Source organism: Neopsephotus bourkii, unplaced genomic scaffold (genome assembly GCF_033783945.1).
Source record: "Neopsephotus bourkii isolate Nb327-2 ecotype Australia unplaced genomic scaffold, CSIRO-AGI_Nbou_v1 NB_1765, whole genome shotgun sequence".
NCBI lineage: Eukaryota > Metazoa > Chordata > Aves > Psittaciformes > Psittacidae > Neopsephotus > Neopsephotus bourkii.
In genome coordinates, this window is record NW_026902239.1 from 756934 (window position 1) to 779230 (window position 22297).

Genomic DNA, 22297 nt, shown 5'->3' on the forward strand with positions numbered 1-22297 from the left:
TAAATTTGAGGCTAGAAAGCTCTTTCTGTACAATTTGGTTTTCTTTGGGTGTTTTGGTTTGGGATCAGAGTACACAAGTACCCAAGTGTGGTGATTTAAAGGGTCCATTGTGCATTGTCTATAGCAGATGTTCTAAAATAACATCAGCATGCATATAAATGTAACTTGCAATCAGTCTTTTGTTACTCAGCCTCTTTTTCATGTAAATTTCTACTCTGGTGGCATTCCACAAAAGTAGCAGCAAAGGTATTTTCAGGGGAATGACTGTCACACAGGTGAATGTCTAAGTTCAATTGATCCATGCATTTGATTGCTGTTGGCAATTGATGGCAAGTCCCATCAGTGGCTTTTTAAAATATGATTAAATAAATAATTTTTTGAGGAGTGATGACTTACGTAGTAGAACTGAACATCTGAGCTAAGGATAGGTTTTATGAAGTTTGGCATGAATATCAGATACAAGATTTTTTACTAATTAGTTAAATTATTAGACATTCTGAAGTGACTGTAAGGGATTTAACGCTATAGTTATATTGGCTTTTGTGCATGTGTGCATGACTCAGCAGGCTGTTGGATTGGACTGCTGTATCTTAGAAGAAAAGAAATATTTTTTGTAATAAAATGTGTTCCTTATATGGACTTTAAAAACCTCATTTGTTTGCCAAAACATTTTAAGAGCACCCAGATTCTGAAGTGCCATTTGTCATACAAAATGTCAGATCAAGAACCCTGAATAGATGTGATCATCTCATGACATCATAGTCCTACAAAAAGCTGTAATTGTCATCATTACAAATCCATGCAGATGTGTCGGTATCTCTACATAATTGTTCAGTGTGCATCCACAACAATGGAGTCTGTAGTCCTATGTTGTATTGCTACTATCAAAAGTAATTTTGAGGAATGCTGGACCAGTTGGTTGAGCTGTAATGTGATTTCTCTTTTGATTGACACAAGATTTGAATAGCAGGTTCTTCACTCTTTTCAGTCCTGGGATTCATGGGGCCATGGAACTGATGGACAGCGGTAGAGCAGTTGATGTCATCTACCTGAATTTGTGTAAAGCGTTCAACACTGTCCCACACAACATCCTTGTCTCTAAATTGGAGAGACATCAATTTGATGAATGGACCACTCAATGGATAAAGAACTGGCTGGATGGCCGCACACAAAGAGTTGTGGTCAATGGCTCAATGTCCAGCTGGAGACCAGTAACGAGTGGCGTCCCTCAGGGATCGGTGTTGGGACCAGTCTTGTTCAACATCTTTGTCGCTGACATGGACAGTGGGATTGAGCGCACCCTCAGCAAGCTGTGTGGTTCTGTTGATACGCTGGAGGGAAGGAATGCCATCCAGAGGAACCTTGACACGCTTGTGAGGTGGGCTGATGCCAACCGCATGAAGTTTAACCATGCCAAGTGCAAGGTCCTACACGTGGGTCGGAGCAATCCCAGACACAGCTACAGGTTGGGCAGAGAAGAGATTCAGAACAGCCCTGCAGAGAAGGACTTGGGGGTGTTGGTCAACGAGAAAATGAACATGAGCCAGCTTCAGTGTGTGCTTGCAGCCCAGAAAGCCAACCGTATCCTGGGCTGCATCAAAAGGAGCATGACCAGCAGGTTGAAGGAGGTGATCCTGCCCCTTTATTCTGCTCTCGTGAGACCTCACTTGGAGTATTGTGTGCAGTTCTGGTGTCCTCAGCATAAAAAGTACATGGATCTGTTGGAACAAGTCCAGAGGAGGGCCATGAGAATGATCAGGGGACTGGAGCACCTCCCATATGAAGATCGACTGAGACAGTTGGGGCTGTTCAGCCTGGAGAAGAGAAGGCTGCGTGGAGACCTCATAGCAGCCTTCCAGTATCTGAAGGGGGCCTACAAGGATGCTGGGGATGGACTCTTCATTAGGGACTGTAGTGATAGGACTTAAACAGGGGAAGTTTAGATTGGATATAAGGAGGAAATTCTTTCCTGTTAGGGTGGTGAGGCACTGGAATGGGTTGCCCAAGAAGGTTGTGAAAGCTCCATCCCTGGCAGTGTTCAAGGCCAGGTTGGACGAGGCCTTGGGTGATATGGTTTAGGGCGAGGTGTCCCTGCCCATGGCAGGGAGGTTGAAACTTGATGATCTTGAGGTCCTTTCCAACCCTAACTATTCTATGATTCTGTGTGCTCAGTAAAGGTGGTAGCATTCGGTGAATGCCTTAGGTTTGTGTCTTTCTTTTCCCTACAATGCTTTACTTCAGTGGGCTGGAAAAATTAGCAAGTGAATTCTAACCTGTGCTCATTGGAGTTTGCAAGTAGTTTGACCTAGATATTTTTGCACCAATACACTTTCAGTCTTTGAGACCTGCATTGACATTATGCTTTAGAAAAATGTACGTTGGTGTGCAGTGATCCAGTGGAGCAAAGGAAGCAGAAAGCAGTTAAATAATAACAAATGTTTCTGAGATCACAGTATGAACAGGTGGGAAAAGCTGTAAGCTGAAGGTCCAGGCTGGCCTAAAAATGTTCCATGTAAAGATGCTTTTTTGTTCGTTGTAAATTATAAAGCTTTTACTAAATGTTTTGAAAGAGTAAAGGAAGCATTGGGGTCATTTTGTCTGTGGTTTCCTGGAGTGTAGTGATTGAAAAAATGGAAGCTGAACATTTAAGGATTTAAGAGTCTACATGCTGTGCTGTGGAAAGTAGAGATTTGAATCTTTCGTTCTGGGCAGAAAGGAACATGATTTGGTTTGGCTTCTGAAGCGAATACTATAAAAGCTCCATATACAAGAACTTGCCTTATTAAAACGGGAAATGTTCTCTTTTAATCTGAGCTATCCAGCAGTTAATGTTTCTTAGTTTTTCAAATGTAGATATTTTTGGGAAGGTAAAAACTGAGAAATGTCTAAGGTATGATGTAACTGGTATGCTATTCTGCCATCTACTTAGCATATATTATTAGGTAATTGTTAATGAGACCAGTGAGTCATGTTGACAGTTTGCTGCTTGAACTTTATCCTCTTTTTTTTTTCCCCACCTGTGTGATTCTCTCCTTTGTTCCTATTCACACAGCCCTTGGTAACACAAAGCCATGGGTATGTCAGGTTTTCTCACTAAACAAGGAACAAAAATGTTCTTTTCTTTCCTTCTAGCTCAGGAAACTGACCTGACTGATTCATCAGCAGCTTAGACAGTTGAAGGAAGTGGGATGAAGTGGCAGGGAAGGCAGCATGTCATCATCTCTTTCACTGCTAAGTTTTTAGATTGGCTCAGTTGTCTGCTGAAGCCTCACCCTTTGGATTTGGTTATGGGGCTGCTGGCTATCCTCAGGAGTTACTACCCAAATTTGAAGTTGCTGATCACTTGGGAAAGACTAGTAGAACAAAGTCACTGGTGCAGGTTTACTAACAGCTCTTGAGGTTTCTCACCTCTTTGGTTTTCTGTGGTCATTACAAATAGCATTTTTAGTCTCCATTTACGCACCTCCTGTTTTCATTGATATTTTGCTTTATAAACTGTTCGTACTATTCTTTTTGGTATGCTTCAGCTTTACTTCTCAGACCCTGAAAAAGTAATCAAACCTGGATTTTTCCTGCAGTCCTGGTAAGCATTAACCTGTAGTAAAGCTGGTGTTACAGCTAAGCTAATTAACACTTAACTGTCTGAAAGGATCATTTCATCTCTTTTCTGGCAGTGTGTTCTCACCGCTTCACTTGGGCCAGCTTTAATCTTTGATACTGTGATGAGCTGGTCGGGGAGCTAGGCAACAGAAAATTAACCATAGTTTTAAGTTCATCTGGCTCCGTCAACTGTCTCCCCACAGGGTAAAATGAACACCAGGCTTGGTGTTAGGATGGAGAGCCATAAACATGGAGGCAAGAGACTGGTTCACAGTACTGCTAAAAGGGGAGAAGCTGGGCCATCATTTTAGCTGTAGTTCTCAATTACATAGGTATAGCTGTCATGTCATACCATATCCTGAAGGCAAATACATTAGCAATACAAATACCTGGCTGGTTTTGCTTAAAATTGAGTGCAGGAGGTAGTCTATTGCTACTTTTCTATCCATGGGATGCTTCCACAGGCAAACATTTCAGCCCTTGCAGCTTGCTTCCTCCCTGATTGAGAGTTCTAATCCAGCTTTTATTATCAATAGTTTCTATTACCAATGTTTTGAATCTCTTGATTTGCCTCAAATATTTTTACATTAACTTTGTCATGAATGTATGATTAATTTCAGCAATACATTAACTATATTCTTATGAATTTAAACCAGAACTGCAGTCATCACCTCGTAACAGTCTTATTCTTCATAACAATCAGCTACATTTGTATTTGCTCTGCGTTTTAGATTTTGGAGGGCTGTAATTGCCAGGCTTTCTCCTCATCAGAGGTTTTTCATTTCTCAGTGAAGGTAAATCTTAATTTTGCTGCCAGCGTTGTCCAAGCCAAGTAGAGATGTCAGGCAGAACTTCCTTTTTCAAACCATTGGTGGTTCAGTTTGCAGGCATCTGGAGTGCTGGAGGTGAACTTTAAGTTAGTGTATTATTTGTTCATCAAGACTTATTAAGCCATGTCTGTTGTAAGGAACAGCTCTAGATTTAAGAGAGTTTGTATTTCTTAACAGCATTAGAAGTTTCTGCTTAGTTGTCTGTTCATTTCGCCAGGATTGGCTGTTTTCTCTTGCATTAACAAGCAGAGTAGGTCACAAGCTGTAAGGCTATTATCTTTAACTTGCATTTACATATTTATGCTCTTCTGAGTAGATTAATCTCTTGCTCTTTAATATGCTTTTGAGGCATATAACATAAATATCACATCCCTTTCTATTTTATGACTGAGAAAACTGAGTCTGTATTTTTATAGACAGGGCTTTGTGTGTATGTGTGTGTTTTTCTGTTTGTATTTATCTGAATCCATCAAATAGATGTCTAAGGTATCTAAGTAGTTTCATGGCTAGAGACTGAGCTTTATGTCAGTGTAACTTGTTGATTCTCAGAATGTCAGCATAAAATAGAATGAATGTGTATATACAGAGTTTATCATCCAAAGCCATGTCATAATTTTTTTTTTTTTTTCTGAAGCACTACAGTAATTCTGGATTATGCTTTTTAAACGGCTCTGGAGCGGTATTTTTCTTGGTGTCATTATTCACTCATATGTTGTATTAGGTGCCCATGAAATAAAGTGTAGTATTTATCAGAATATAAGAACTCATTCAGAAGCATAAGTCTAAAAATAAGCATTGTTCAAATGTGATGTCAACTTATTTTTGGAATACAACTGTATTGCACTGAATAAAGGTAGTATCTCCTGACCTTTTACATAGCAGAGTGTTTAGTTCTTGGTATTCTTAGCAGCACACATTGAATCAATGTATTTCTGAAGTCTTATTCTAAGAAAGTTCAGTAACTTCACCTTGTATACCCCCACTGGAATTTGAAACGGATTTAGGGCAGAAACATGTGGTCCACACAGCTGTCATGCAAAGCCACTTTAAATACCCCTGAAAGTCTTGGTGAACTCAGAAATCTGTTGTGCATGTTGTTTTGGCCTTTTAAAATGAAGATAATACTAAATACATCCTTCAAGGAAAAGCTGTAATGTGGGTCTTTAACCTAAAACCACAGCTAAAATAAACTGCTGTGCATGGACAGATGTGCCTTTTAAACATAGGGCTTAAGGACTTCAAATTTATAGCTTGCCTTTACTGTGGATTTACATATAGTTCGATATACATCAGTGGAAGCATAGAAGTCAAGAAAACAAAACAGGATTTGGACAAGGATCAGAGAGAGTCAGTATGAGAGCACCTGTCTGTCTGATGATCTTGAATTTGATTGAAAAATTCAAAATTCTGTTGTTCTGTCAGTGTAGTCTCTCCAATTCAAAGTTAGGAAATGCCTGTTTGTTTCCATTTCCCGGCATACTGGGGTGGATGGGGAGGGGGAGTCCAGGCTGCCTGGGGAGAAGCAGAGTGAACTGTTCCCTCTGCTGCTTTCCAGCACTTGGCCATTTCTCCTGTGTTGGGAACACTCATTTCTGACCTACCCTGACCTTTTCCTGTCTCATGAACGAGTTAATCTCTCAGGCAAATAAAAGGAAAGGGTTTGATCTACTAAAAAAGTGGGAGGCTATAGCACAAAGGGTAACAGAGCATTTAGATGACGTCTACCATTTCTTATACCATGTGGTTTACAGAAAATTCCTGCAAGACTGAATAGATTATTTAAGGAAATAACCAACCTCAAAACCAAAAAAAGCATAAGCAAATTGTACAAGACTGCCTAAATTTTAACATTTGATAAATAAATAGTTTATGTGAATTATTTTGCTGTTTATAATAATTCTGTGTGGCAGTGTCAAATCTTAAGAGGAAAAATAGGTGGTCTGGAATGGACAATATTTTGAGTGAAGCAATAAAATGAAGTGGGGGGGTATAAATATTTCATATACTATAATGGATGGATGAGATGATAGTAGACGTACGTCAGAAGTGTGATTGTGACAGATATAAATCAACATCAAAACCTCCAGTTTTGAGTAGAAGAGTCACTGGAAGAAGAAAAACGAAACCTATTTTGAAAATATAAAATACAGAGTAGTTGTACTACTCAATATGACAGTGGATAAATACATGCTTATTGGTCTGCACAATTTATCACAATAATGTTGTTAGTTTAAGAGGAGCTCACCTCAGCCATGCTTTGATTTCTTTGAAAGCTGTAAGGTTTTCCTTAAAATACTTCCTTTTTTTTTATTCTTTTTCTATTTTTTTCCGTTCTAAATAAGAATTTCTCTGTGGCTAATTTGCAAATGCCATTTAAGTCAGGAGTTTTAATATAGTATTCAGAAAGCTTTTTCCAAATAAAGAGCATTTTATTAATCGTTTTCCATTTTTTTTTCTTCTGCCTCTCATTTCAGAACGGTTTGATCACCACTGTCCCTGGGTAGGCAACTGTGTGGGGAAAAGAAACTACAGATTTTTTTATATGTTTATTTTATCTCTGTCCTTTCTGACAGTCTTTATATTTGCATTCGTTATCACCCACGTCATCCTTCGTAAGTATGCTGGTGAAATCAGATTACGTATGTAGCCATTTGCTTGAGTTTTTTATTTTTAAGTTAATCTTTTGATCATTCAGGGTTTATTTCTTTATTTATTTATTTGCCTTTTCTCTGAAGCTTCACAATCCCCAGTAAATCCCATTTCCGGTCTGTAGCAGACCCTGGTCATAGTAGTCATTGATCTGGCACTGGCTGTATCTTAATATAGTGTTAATTTTCTTTATTTTTTTGGTCCTTTTATGGGTGACTAAATGGAAAAGCAGCACACATAGTTATGTCTAAGGACACAGATAATATTATTTTATCAAAGAATTTTTGTGTGCTTTTTAAAATGTAAGCATGGGTCACTTGCCATCAGAACAAACAAGAAAATTACTAGAAAATAGATTGGAGCTATTTTACACATTTTGTTGTTTGCTGTTTAGTTTTACATCTTTCTCTACCCTATTTTCAACACAAGTTACTTTCATTTGCATAGACATTCTGAGAGCAACAAATTCAAAATGGAATGAATAAGCTATTGGAAGATGAATATTCATAAGTTTAAGATTGATTTTTATTTGTATTCTGTTTTGGATTTGAGGTCAGGACTCTTGTGGGTCTAATTTTTTCCACAGGTCTAACAGCTTTCCACAGGTCTAACAACTTTGTTAGCTGCTATATTGATCTAATTTATGGTGGAGATTAAGACTTGTCTTTGAAGACCTTTTGTATGTTGTGGGGGTCTCTTTATCTCTAGGAAGCTTAAGTGTTCTATCTTTTCACTAATTACACAGGATATTGCTTTGAAGAGTATTTCTTGAATCATTTTGGAAATGTGATCTTTTTATTTCTTTGTATTCTGTATTATAATGGAAACCTGATAGAAGTAATAATTTCAGCTTACAACACGTTTATAAAGCAAACTTGATAACGGCAATATTTAGAAAATGATTTACTGAAAAATAAGCTGGATAGAGCTCAATTCCCTACACTGCTTACACTGCGCAGAGGAAAATTTGTATTTAAAAATTAGAACTCCTGCTTTTATTTGTGCTTCACGAAAGGAGGATACAAAGCACTGAGTGGTTCTCCTATAGATCAGAGACATAGCACTTAGGCTAGAAGTACGGGCGCCTAATTCTTACAGAGTCTGGAACAAGTTGTTCTCGCTGACAGATACAGCATTTCTAATACCAGTTAAAAGAGCAGAGATAAGATGTACATATTGTTTAAAAAGGGAAAAGTAATTTTTGGAAAGAGAACTCTTTCCATTAATACTGAAATTCTTGACATTTATTTGGGCATACTTGAGTATATATATACATACCTTTTACATTGAAGAAGGAAGCATGGGGGTTTTTTCTGTCATCTTACTTTGCTAGAATTCAGTAGTTAAAAACATTATCGATCTGACAGTGTAAAGCTACTTTTGAAGCTAACCTACCTTTATTTCACAAAGACTACAGTTCTTTTTTCCTTAGCTTTCAGCATATGAATTACCAATGTGATGCCGGGATTTTGTGTTCTGTATGTCAAGTGCATTTATCCAGTGGATTTTAACTTTACAATATCCATACCTACTTCTAAATATGAATTAGACAAAGATCAGAGAAATTAATTGTGCCTTTGTGTGGTTGAGAAGCACTTCAGCATTATGTATGTGTTACAGATAACGTATAGTAAATGTTAAATGCTGAATTGTCTGTCACCTGTAAAATATTCTTGCTGTGAAGGTTTATCTACCTTGGATGAGACAGGAGAAACCTCTTTAGTTCTATAGACTGGTTGGTCCTCAAAGGCAATGGGAGCAGGTATGAATTGTGATTAGTTCCTCAGTGTTTATTTGCTACATTTGATCTTCAAGCCTGGCTTTCAAATTTGTCTACTATAATCTTGACTATATCCAAAAAAAGAATTCTTTACATGTAAGGTTTTCTTATCATATTGATCACTCCAGTCTCTCTGTGCCTACCATGCTTCTAGAAGTCCTCAGATCTACCTTTTTAGTAATTACCACTCAAGCATTTTTGTTCTGTTTTCCAGCCAGGCAGTTCTTCAGCTGATGCTACCCAATAAGCAGGGTCCTCAGTTCTTTAACCTGAACCTTTGCGCTTGGCATAGACTGCTTTCTGTTAGCATGTCTGAATAAAGTCTCAGTTTTAAATCCTGGGACTATAATCTTACTGCTGTTTCAAAGTCATCCATATGTATATGCATAAGTCCTGGCAAAATTATTCTTCTAGAGGAAATCCTGCAGGCTTAATGAAATCTTGTGTTTAGCTTTTCCAAAGACAATCTCAGCAGGATTACCTTTAGTAACACTTGTCTTCTGACAATAGTCTTTTAGGAAGGGACTGAGGGATATTTATAGCAACTTGTAGGTATTGATGTTAAAATACAAAAAAAAAAAAAAACCCAAAATAAATCTGCTTGGTTCATTCCCTGATAGGGAAGTTCATTCTGTGACCTTTTTGATTACATAGGAAATCTGGTTTTAATACATCTTGCAACCTGGCTTTTTTATAATTTTTGTTGGGCCTAAGTGGTGACAAGATGGGGGATACATCTTTTTGTTTTGTGTGTTCGCCTGAGGCATTCATTGGACATCTTCCCTTTCCAGGATTAAAAATATGTGTACATATTATTATTGAAGATAATAAAACCAATATATAAATCTGATATTTTAAAGGTATTGTCTTGCAAGATTTTATTCCATCTTCCCAAGCTTAAGGCATTTTCAATAGTGGCGTCTGTCTTCACAGTCACACAGCTCTGTTTGAAGTATCAGTATTTCAACTGTTTGTTGCAGTGAGGAGCCACCCCTTTCTGATGTATTGGGAACTGCTTGGAGGAGTGTGACAAGCATTAGGGAATAGAAATCACACCTACCTGCTGCCATTGCCATTAAGGATCGTAAAAAATTGTAAGAAGGTAGGGGAAGTTCCGTTAGTCTTGTGCTTTGAGGCTAAGAATCGGTTATGAGAGTCTGAAAAGGCTCAGAAATACAAGGTAAGTAACTTTCACTTTTTAATGGCAAACAGTAAAATTGACCATGGAGGCCTAGAGAATATATATGTGTGTACACACACACATACGTGTTTTCCTTTTTTTGTTTGAAAGACAAGATTTTTCTCTCTTCATACAAATCTTCAGGTGAATTTAGCTAAGGGGAAGTTTTTTGTTGAGGGAAAGACTTTTGGCCTGATGCATTTAAATCATCTAAGTTATACAGTAAAATGCAAACTATGTGGCTGTAGCTGTATGACATTGAGTCAGTTTCTAGAAAGTAACTTGTTGCAATCGGCAAATTGTCGAATTATCCTTTTTGATTAATATCTCATGGTTGTGGAATCCAAGTGGATGCTTCTGCATCTCTAGTCCACTAGATCATGCTGCTCTTGAGCTTTTTTCAGCTACTCTTTTCTCTTACTTGCCCAGAAGCAGCAAGCACTTACTAGAAAAACCTGTGCAGGTGGAGTAGGAGCAGGATTATAGTTTATAGAATTTGTCTGCTCCCAGAACAGAGGAGGGAAGGTTGACAATCTGGGTTTATAGAATAAATTTTACAAGTCAAAAAAGCACTTTGAAAAATAGTATTTCAAAATATAAAAGTAGCTTATAATATTTTGTTTCCATATTAGGCCTGAAAAGAGCAGGGATAATCAGAAATCTTGTTCATGGGAAAGTATGTGTTTATCAGTTCGTGGTATGACTGAGAAAATACCCTGCAGATGTTAACCTGATAACTTACCCAAGTTTTTTTTCTGATGTTGTTGCTGCTGAGCAACATATTCTCAGATTCATATTAGTAAATCTATGATTATTTGGTTATCTTCATATATTACTTGTGTTACCTATGTTGAAAGCAGCCAGAAGTCCAGTTTCTTACTCAGCTGGTAATTTTGGGTTCTGTTTCTACAGGTTCTCAACAAACAGGGTTCCTCAATGCCTTGAAGGACAGTCCTGCAAGATATCCTTTCAGTGGAACAAATTTTAGCTCTTATTGCAAAATAATATCTGAGATGTGTTTTGCTTGTTTTCTTGCTTTGATGGATACGGGCATTTGGGGCTTTTATCAGGTAGTGATTTCATCAGTCCTTGCAAAGCAGGATTTCTTGCCACATGTTGGAGGTAGGAAAGAGACTATAGCCTGGGGTGTTTTCTATTCTTTATCTTCTGTAGAGTAATACTCTTGACAAAAAGTCTGTAGTTGCCATTTGTGATGGAAATATGCTCCATATGTTTGTGATGGAATTCGTAAATATATCTCACAGTATATATTTATCCTGCTGTGGTTTCATTTAAAATATTTAATAATTATTCTGCTTTTGCAGCAGAAACTATCCAAAATGGCTGATTCTTGTCAGGATGGAAAAAGTAGGTTGTGGAACAACTGAAACCATAAGCTGTCCCTGAAGAGTTCAATTTCTGGAAGTATTCTTATGTCAGTTTACTGTATTTTACAGAAGCCATTTTCAAGTATCAGCTTCTATTAGGTTACGTAATGCACATGCCTATACACAGGGACTGCTCTTGTTTTTCAGCTTGGGAAAGAGAAGACTCTGGGAAAACTCTCCCTCAAAGTCTGCTGTTTTCCACGGAAGAGTAGCAACAGCTCTGTCACTTGTAGTTGTGCATAAAGACAGACCTCACTTTCCAGCTAGTTTTTCCAAGTGTCAGATTCTCCAAATTCTGAAAATGCAGTTTTGTGTGTATATGTGTTTGTCAGGTTGAGTCACTGAGCTGTAAATTCCTTTGTTAAATAAACAAAGCCGTTGTTTAGGGTTTTTTTCATAGAAGAAATTTTACAAAGCAAAACCAAACTGCTCTAAATAGCATAGTAGCTTCCAATTAAAACAACTGTAGCCAATTCCTATAAAAGATGATTCTTTCGAGCTATTTTCAAAGTGAGAATAGCTTTCAATTTTCCTTAAATCAAAAGGTAATTGAGGATTCTTGTACAGGAACAATGGGCTGCTTATTTGTAATTTGTATTCAGTGATGTGCTGCTTTGAAAGGCTGAGTGCATCTTGTTGAAACGGCTGGGTTTGGTAGTGATATGTTGGACAATTTAATAGCTTGGTTACAATTCATAACAGTAAAAAGATAAATTGTCCAAGTAGTATTGGGAATGCTGCTTTGGAGCAAGTCAGTCAGTTCAGGCACAGAGAATGTTGCCATTTCTAGCTTGCTAACAACACTGTGTGGGATACCAAGGGAGCATTATACCATATTATGCTAGTAAGTTATGCTTTATGTTGAGAATATATTGCTTTTTTTGTGTTTGGTTTTTAATTAATGGAGTCATGGTGATCTAACATGCTGTTCTAGAGATCTTTTTGTGGAGAAATAACAGAAGTCTCTTACTTGGGGAAAGAAGTCCTTTTCAGTGGGGAAATGAAAGAGGTCTTTAACTGAAAGGAGTTCCCCTTTTTTGTCAGTAGGGATTACAGTGTGGAGGGAGAAACTTGCTTCTCAGGACCCTCTTGAGTGTAATCGTGGTAAGGAATAGCCTGTTAGTGCTCAGTCATCCGATGGGGTTTGTAGGGAGTTCTCCCTCTAAGGTTCCCCTTTTCTGGCCTGTGATTCTTCCTCTTAGTCTTGATGTACAGACTCTACCCAACTGTGCTAATCTACAGCTCTCTTTAATATCTGTACCCTATCAAAGACCTGGTTTTATTGTGCGTAATGTTTTGGGGCTATTGCCTTCTTTTATACCTTTCTGAACCCCCTGCTAACAACAGTCTACTGTTTTATTTATTTACTCTGCTTTAGCTGTGGCTGTTGCACAGTCAACTGAGACTGAGTTTCTGTCTTGTTAGTTTGACTATGACTCCCCATAGTTTGAGGAGGAGATAAAAGGGGGAGACTAGCAAACATGCTAGTTCATTAGGTGAGAATACCTGCAATATAAAACTTAACTGATACTGGGATTATTTATCACCAAAACCTTTGTCCACCCATCTGTGTCTCTGTAATGGTGAGAAGCTGTCATATTTCTCTTCTGTTGTTAGGCTTAGTGATTAGACTGGTTTTGTATGTTTTAAGGCTGTGTCCTTGTTCTGGAATATTTTGAGTTGATGTTGTCTTGGAAACTGACTTCACTAAGTGTTGATACGTGGTTAATATACGGATTCTTTTTACTGTATTCTTTTCCCATTGTCTTGTTCCTACTGATTTATTGTATCTATTTTTCTAGGAACCAAAACCTTCTCTGCTGTTGATTCTTGTTCCCTTTAAAAAAAATTACTGTTGAAGTGTTGTAGAAAATAGCATTCTCAAAGCTGATGCATTCTTCAGTCCATGGCTATTTGGGTGGAAATAAAAATACTTGCAAATAAAAAGCTATGGCAGGGAGCCTTCTACAGAAAGTTGCTCTTTATGCTTATTTGAAGTTTAGAAGCAACTTGTGTTATTGCTAAAATGATGACTCCTTTAGAGTTAAAGGAATGCTGTAAACTGTAATAACGATGCAACGCTGACTTTCTTAGTATACCAGTCTCACTTTTAAAGCCTGGTTACTTTGTGGCATTTGGGTAATGCAGTTTATAAGGAGTGAGAACAGAGTTCTAGTGGTGCTCGCACACATGCATGTGCATGCCTTCGCTACTTTCTTGGAGGTGTCTGTTTACCCTCTTGCTGTATGTGTACCTTGCTGCTCCCTACAACTTGCAGGTGAGAAGGCAACCCATGAGGACACATATATGTGCCTCAGGTGTGGGTCCGAGTAAGTTGCACCCCATACTGGCAGTTTGCTGTCTGTCTGCAAACAGCATTTGACAGGGAGGGTGCTCTCTCTGGGCTAGGTAGATGCCAGCAGAGTGACTTGTGGCTGTGCCAAACCAAGTTTTAACTGCTGCTGTTCCCCTTCAAGTGTTCTTCTGCCATTTTTTTGTTGTTGTTATTTTATTACAATTTGGGTTGATGCCTCCTTCAAAAAGACTTCTTTTAATTCCTCAGATACTGTTTAATAGCAGCACAGTGACTTGGGAGTTGATAGTCTTCCTTTTAGCATAAGTTTGGGGGCAAATGTTGCTGAGTATTGAAGATTCAACCGCACACCGAGAGAGCAGGTGGACTTTATATTTTACTCAGACTAGTGCACTTTGATGCTAGAGTTAGGACACTATCAGCATCTTCAGTAACAAAAAGGGACAGGAATAGTCTAGCAGTTATGACAGAGATGGTTTGCTCAATTGTTGCTGTATGCATGAGAACAGATCTAGAACTCGTAGTAGTGGCTTCAGTCTTTGCTGTTCAGCTAGCCTTGGGTTTCCTGTCTAGTTTCCCCTTCACCCCATCAGACCTGTTATTTACTGTAACATATCAATTTACGTCTTAATATTAAGTGTGATGACTTTTACAGGGTGAACATGAACATCTGATTTTCAGCAGTAAAGATCAGAACCACTCATCAGTAGTTTCTGTGCTTTTTCTATATGCAGATTCTTAAATATTTGATGGGGTAGATGCCTATCAGTAGCCTGTACACTCAAGCCTACTGAAAATAGTTTTTGCTGACCCCACTGAAGTACCCCAAGGGGACTTGTGTGCTATAAGTTGACAATCCTGAATTATGCAATTGTAACTACTTGTTACTTGATTTTGTATTCTTTTTTTTTTTTTTTTTCCCATTTATATGTATTTCCTTGACTTTCAATTACTGTCCTGGAAGCTGTGGTGTGTTTTTTCTCAGTATGGTCCATTGTTGGCCTCTCAGGTTTTCACACGTATTTGATCAGCTCCAATCAAACAACAAATGAAGATGTAAGATATGTTTCTACATACATGTTTGTAAATAGTAAAGAGGAGGTTTTTCTCTGTTATTCTTAAAGAAGTCACACCTGCATACGTAATACTGTGAATCCCTCAGTAGGAAAGAAAGAAGAAACCTGGTCGTGTTTGATTCAAAATAGCAGAAGACATCTTTGGTCTATATTTCTTGAAGATATGCTGGTTGCCTAGCGTGTCTACTGTGATTTACATCCACTGGACCTTTATGAAATAGGAAAATATAGAGAAAGAGTAAGAAAATAGAAGAGAGGAGACAAAAAACCCAAGTATATTCTGTGTAGTAGGAAACTACTACATAATCTTCAGTATCTCTTCTTCACTGGGAGTCCTAATTATTCTGTGACTCAAAAATTGCTTACTATAAAAATGGCAAAGTGAATTGAATTCTCAAAACAAAATTTTAATTCTTCATTTTTCCTTTGAAATGTCTCTGCCAGTCTGAGGTCTAAAACCTCTGGCAAGGAGTATGTCATTAATTTAAAGGCCAGCTTTCTTATCTCTACAGTCATCCAGTTTTGCACATAGGTTTCCATTGTTTTGGTGCGGAGTAACTGTGTGGAGGTTTCATGTGTCCTTCCTTCGCTAAAAGGAGAAATGCAAAACTAATGAAAGGAGAAAGTAAAAAGTTAAGTGGCTGATAGTATAGAAAGCTTGTTGGAATTTAGCAAGTAATCTAACAAATTACTGCAGGCTTAAAGCTACTGTAATTTTCTGTTGCAACATCAAAAGTGTTTTGTTATTGTTTAAGGTCATAGCTAAAATAACGAATTTTACAGTAAATACCAGTCGACCAGAAAAAAATTACCAAGCATGCTCAGAATGAATTATGCCTCAGCATTGAGTATCTGAGCAAGTAGCCTGTCTTTGAAGAAGTGCCTTGTTAGTAAGACAGATGAGATACTCTGGTATTCCTCAGTTGTTAGGTTCAGGCCAACATTCCCTCTGTAGTTGGACCCAGTGTACTTCCACTGTCCCTCTTCCCCTCCGATAGATGTGTCTTTTGGACTGTTGAAGGTCAGATAGCAGTCTAACCTGTCTAAATTTCAAGGAAACTGTTCAGTAATTTCATTTAAAGCACACATTTCCAGTTGATTAAAGTAAGACATTTTACTCAGTCCTTTCAAGTATCTCACAAACAGAAAAGCAAGATAGCTAAAATGAAATGTAATATGAGCTAAAATGTAGTAATGACTACAGTTGCTTCATAATGTTTTAAAGCCATTTGTGAACTTCAGGGAAGATAATGTTTTGTGGTATTGCATAGCTTGAGAACTTACCCAAGAGTATGGGAAAGAAGTGCTCTGTTGCTGGCTTTAATGGTATGTTGCAGTCGAGCCTGTTCTGTAGAACATGCCGTAATATTTGTAAAAATAAGCTTAGACCATTATGTTTAGATACTGAACTTCCTGAGTTTATTGATCCTTTGAGGTTTTGGGTTGTCTAAATCTATGGATGTAAAGCACGTGCTTGCTTATAAGATTTTAGGGTCCAGCTTTTTGTTACAGCCCAAAGCTCTAAGCTGTTTGGAAAGTGTGATCATGGGTTTTGTCTGGTCTGCCTCTGATGTAAGTAGCATATTGCTGCTTTGCTAGCCCTAAATTTGTCTCAGCTATTTTCTTTATTGTATTATATGTGATGCGTCTTGTTCATATCTCTTCAGATTAAAGGATCATGGTCAAATAAAAGAGGTAAAGAAAACTATAATCCATATAGTTATGGCAACATCTTTACAAATTGCTGTGCTGCACTCTGTGGGCCCCTCTCTCCAAGGTAAGAACATCAAAAGTATTGTTAGTATAAATGAAGCTTTGTGATTATTGATGAAAAAAATACTCCAATTGCTTGAGTTTATAAAAAAAAAAAAAAGTTTTGTTTCACTGTCCATTAGAAGCTTTAAGTAAGTTTTCTTCAGTAGTAAAGAGATAAGGTGATGAATTGTGGTTAAACTAAGCTAGTGAACAGACGCTGTAAAATACTTTTAAGACTAAGAAAGAATCTATAAATAATCCAGGCTTTTCTCCCTTTTGTTAAACACTGTTTAGCATTTTTAAACATATGCTAGCAAATTCAGATGCATTTCACATGTCCTCAACAAGTAATTTTAAATCTTAATTTGATCCATACTTGTCGGCATGGACAGCAGTTTTCTGATACGAGAGTTCATATAACTCTTTTAAGTATCTGATTTTTGAAGGAGTGCTGTCCACATGGCAGATTGTAATCTCAGGTGGATTTCTAAGTGCTTTGAAGGTAAATAAAAACCTGTTTAGCAGATGTTCATGAGGAAAGCTTAAACCAGTCTCCAAGTGGTGAAAACCTCATTGGCTTTTGAGAGGGGAAACCCCTTAGATTTTTCTATGCATCCTATTCGTATCTTTCGGAATTGAAGCCATCTTGACCCTTAGTGAATTTTGATACATAAGTCAGCAAATGAAACCAGTTCTGTTCTGACTTCAGCTCTCAGGCATTTTAAGGTATTCCTGTCATTACGTGTTAGTAGTTGGAACTATGTAACCCTCCAGTTACAATTTATATCCTGTGAAGTGTATAGCTTTCTACATGGGAAGTAACATTGTTCAGGTCACAGGAAAAAGACATTTTGACCTATAATTAAAAGTATGAAACTATAATTGAAAGCGAGATATAACTAAAAAAAAAATTAACAAAAAAAAACACCACCTGAAACTTTGAATGAATTTAAGCATAAACAAGTATTCGGAAGCGATATGAGCTAATACACATGTAGAGTATAGTACTTAGGTCTGCACATTCAGTTTTTTATGAGTAAGCAGAACCTAAATGAGGTTTAGAGTTCTCAAATTGAAAGTACAATTATATGTGTAATTTTAGCAAAAATTTTAGGTAGGTCAGGTTATTCCATTCTGTTTATGTTTTTTTAATAATCTGATGTAGATTTTTACTTTGCACTAAGATGTTCAAATAAAAGTTCCTCTCTCCCTTTTCCTTTTTTTTTTTCTTTTTCCCTTTCCCCTTTTCCCTTCTTTCTAGATTTTGTGATTATGTAGCTTTAATTTAGAGGTGTGGAAACTGATAACAAAAGAACCTTGAAAACAGATATTGACTCAAAGTGCAGCAATGAGTTGTTTTCACACCCATGGTTTAGAATGTTTGGGGTTTGTGGTATCTGCTGCTAAGCTTGTAAATCTTTTGTCTGTGATAAAAATCCAGAAAAGTAGCAGTGGGTATGACTATGTGGCAGTAGTATTACAAGGAAACAATTACCTTGCTGGTGAATAGAAATGAAGTCTTGTACTTCAGTTGAGTAAAAGGGGACATTTGAAGGTATTGGTGAGATATCAATGTCTGTTGTATGATAGAAAGTTTTCCTGCCTTTTTATCAAGGCAAGGTAGTTATTGATCAGAAATATCTCTAACACTTTTTTTTTATTATTCCATAGCTTAATTGACAGAAGAGGATTTATACAGCCAGATACACCGCAATTAGCAGGACCAACAAATGGCATTACTATGTATGGGGCCACACAATCACAGAGCAACATGGTAGGAATCATCCCATAGCATTGTTCATCAAGATTCCTGTGAATGTTTTCCTTCTCCACTTTCATGTGAACTAATCAAGTAATAACTAACTGGATACAGCTGGCTCTCTGGGTGGAATGACTTGTTTATTAACAGTAAAGAAAAAAATCAAGGTTCTTTTTAATATATGTTTCACGCAGTGTAATAGTTATTGCTCATGGATTCTAAAAAAAGAGAGGCTTTTCTACACTTGATTTATTGAAGGTACTGGCATTTGACTTGTACTCTTGACACCTGCTGTGTTTTGAACTGGAATATTCAAGTGTCATGGGCTTGCTCTGGTTCATCCTTTTCCAGCTAATTCTTGTTTTATATGGCACTTTCTTTAAACCCTATTTCCTCTGTGCTTGTACACTGTGGTTTTGCATAGACTACTGCATTTTAAAAAGCAAAGATGAACAAAGGAGGTTCTAGGGGAGAAGTATCTTGAAGAAAGAGCAGGAAGACACTGAACTTCTAATGAACAATAAATGGAAACTGGATTGTAACAATAGAAGTTTTCAAGCATCTTTGAAACTGTGCCAATATTTTTTACTTCTTTTTGTTGGTAGGTTTGTTGGGTTTTTTAAGTTGGTTTGGGTTTTGTTGGGGTTTTTTTTCTGTTGGGTTTTTTTTTTTTTTGCTGATTGCATTGGCTATCATAATGGAAAATAGCATTCCCAGTGCCAAGGAGAAGAGAATAACTGGAAAGAGAACTTTTTCCAAAGGAAAGCATCTTGCATATGTGCCTATTTTTGAATTGTTGTCACATATCTTCATATAATGTGGGTTCTAAGACTTTGTCAAAGAAACCATGAGTTATGGATGCCCTCCTTCCACCAAAAAACAAGCAGCCACCAAGGCCTTACGAGACAATTTAGCTTTTCTTTTGAACGAAAGAAGAAAAAACTCTTCCCAGACAGATTAAATTTAGTGTCACTGATAAACTGGTATAAAAATTCTGCGGTAGATCCTAAGCTGGTTTTAGTTTTTATTTTGAGGACTAGATAGATTTGTTAGTCTTAGTGAGAAAATGTGTTAGAGACAAAGTATTGACTTTGAATCTTCTGAAAGGTGTAGTTGAGCAGAAAAGTAATGCTTCATTGAAATTTAACTCAAAAAACCCAAAAGACGTAACTCAGAAAAAAGGGGACAGAGGCGGAAAAGAAAGTGAACCTTAGAAATAGCTTGAGGATTTTAAGGCATTAGCCGAAGTTTCTTATTCTGTCAAGGCTTCTTATTTGTGCGGATTGTTAACTGCAGTAAGTCGCTGGCATTAAATTAGTGTAGCATTTTATGAATTACACTTGCATTGTAAGAAGATACTATCATTATTACTAGGTATTAATGAGCAAATCTTGTGCCAGTTTAATACAAAATTGACCAAATTTGTCTTTAGAAATGGAGAGATCTGTTACGGTATTACTTTACTTCATTCCTGAAAATAATCTCTCAGGAAAAGCTTGAAAAATGTAATAGAATCATGTTCAATATATAGGAATATCTTTAAGACTGTGATGCCATTTTTCTCAGGGTATTAATCCTGGTCTGTATCCAAGACCAATTGTCTTCTAGTAGCAGCTGGCTATCAGCATTAAAATTTCTCCCATGTGTTTTGTTGCAAACTGTTAAAGACCAGCTTATTTTCTCAGTCTTTGCTGTTCAAATCATGCAGTTTTTCCTGAGCTGTTTGAAGCATAAGAAATAATACATTCATTTCCTGCTGGCAGCAATGCAGTGGGACATAACTTTGCCTCTGATTTGCTCTTGTTTCATGTTTCCCTTTTTCTGTGATTTAAGTTCAGTGGTTTTGTTCTTCTTAGTAGACTCTGTGCCTTTCAGGTTCCCATGTCTCCTGTCACATAAAGCAGCAACCAACAAAACTGATATCCCTATTTCACAATCTTATCAACCTATTATCACAATTTTATCCATAACAGACTTTCTTTTTTCCTACCAAAATTAATTCATCTTACTGCTATCTTATATGTTTTCCACCATTGTGTTCAGTAACCAGATTTTCTGTTCTGAGTTAGACAGAAATAATCTCATAGTTCTATTTAAACCTTTTTCCCATGAAGTGTGCCCTAGTACTTCTTCCAGGCTGTGTGGTATCTGTTTCTCTCAGCTTTCTTCCCAGTCCACAGTCTTAGAATCTTCTGAAGAAGTCTAGGAAGTGGAGTGCTGGGAACACCAGCCATTCACTTGCTCTCCCATACAAAGAACCATAGAAAGTTCTTAAGTGAAAGGCAGTAAAGTACACTTTATGGCAGAAGTAAAACAAGGCTTGCAGCATTCACTGTTTGATTTTTGATTGGTGGTGGTTTTTTTAGAGGAGGAATCTCAGCAAAAGGGATTCAAGAGAATCCTGCAAGAACTTCAGATTCAAACCTGAAAATTTCCTTTGGTGATTGACAGATTAAATAATAGACCATCTCAAGCCCAAGACTCCAGTGGAAGCAAAAAAGTAGAGGGAAAGTCTTTGTGGAAGAAAAGGTTTCCTTTCTATCTTGTGTCCTCACTGATAAAGATTAGGCAAAAGATGGAATATGACTCAGTCTTTCCTCCTGGAAGGTTGCATACCTCTTGAGAAAAAGGCAGAGGCATAAAGTTAAAAACACATATTTGTAGTTGAGGCAGGTAGACAACAAAGAACTGCCAAGTTTGGAGGGGATGTATCTGCTGCTGCAGGTTGTATTATTGTGGTTTCAGGTAAGATAGCCAAGGTGAAACTGCTTGACTTGAAAGCATGTGTAGACAGTGGCCTTAGTTGATAAATATTTTTTAAATGGCAAAGGTTTAGCTATTTGCATGTCATCAGAGATAGTTATACTGGTTTAGCAAGTTTAATGCTTTGAGTATGGGAAATAAATTATTAGATATCTGAAGTGTGTTCCAGGATATTGTGTCTCATTGGATTTTAATCCAGAATGCATTACATCATTTTATGTCTACATTGAATCTTAATGTCTAGATGCTATACTGCTTATTGCATATAGCATACTGTCTCTCCTGCCCATTAATATTAAAGGAAGATTTTAATGAGCATCTTCTCTCACACTTGTCTTCTCTTATTCCTGTTCCTTCACCTCCCTTTATCCTTTCCCTTCCCTCAAATCTTTTACTCAGTGACTGGTGTGCTAAGCAGAGTTCTTGTGCCTCACCCAACTAGCCTGTCATCATTCTTAAAATCTCTCTGAGTTGCTTAGTATTATATCCTGCTTTCATTTATTTTAATACATCATATAGCATAGTATCGTTTTCGCTTTTAAGGTCAAAATAAATATCAGGCCAACTTTAAACTTTCCAGATACTTTTTTTAGTGCAATACATTACCTCTTGTTCAGGATACCATTTATGGAACACTGCTTTTGTATTTAACATGTTATGTGGTAATTTTGCCTTTGAGACTTTGAATATTTCATAGAGGAGCTACCGTACTCATGCTAGTGACTCAGTTTTTCACAATCTCAGAAAGTCAGGGTTGCTATAACCAGTGTTTCATAGACCCATGCTATGATTTTTTTTTCTAAATCTTTATAACAGAGTTTTTTCTCCTTTCCTTAGTATCTCCCTGATTTTATGAAAAGCTGAAGTTGTTATTTACTTCTTTTGAAGGTTGAAAGCACATACAACTTTTCTTATTCCCTGTGGTTTTAATCTATTTTCCAATACATTTGAAATTAATATGGTAAATTCATTAACCAGTTTCTTAATATCCACATACACATGACAAGCATGGTCACCTGGACCATAGGATCTGTAGACCTGATATTTCTACAGTATTTCCCTATTGCATTTTATTATTTTTATAGGCTCTTCATTAGTTTGATTGCCCATGTATCTCTGTTCTCATTCTTAAGAATTTTTTTCACATGAAACAGTTTTTTGCCTGTATGAAACCATAATTTTCTCTTTTTTCTTTTTTTTTCT

General features: G+C 37.1%; 1 protein-coding gene across 2 annotated transcripts in view; it reads left to right on the plus strand.

Annotated features, from left to right (window-relative positions):
* ZDHHC14 (zinc finger DHHC-type palmitoyltransferase 14) overlaps positions 1–22297 on the plus strand; it is a 104180-nt gene that overhangs the window by 75757 nt on the left and 6126 nt on the right. For both annotated transcript variants that reach the window (XM_061378205.1, XM_061378206.1), the window contains exons 4-8: positions 6905–7042; positions 10952–11000; positions 14695–14797; positions 16485–16594; positions 18244–18346. In XM_061378205.1, coding sequence (XP_061234189.1) covers positions 6905–7042; positions 10952–11000; positions 14695–14797; positions 16485–16594; positions 18244–18346 — 503 coding nt within the window. The remainder of the gene's footprint in view (positions 1–6904; positions 7043–10951; positions 11001–14694; positions 14798–16484; positions 16595–18243; positions 18347–22297) is intronic.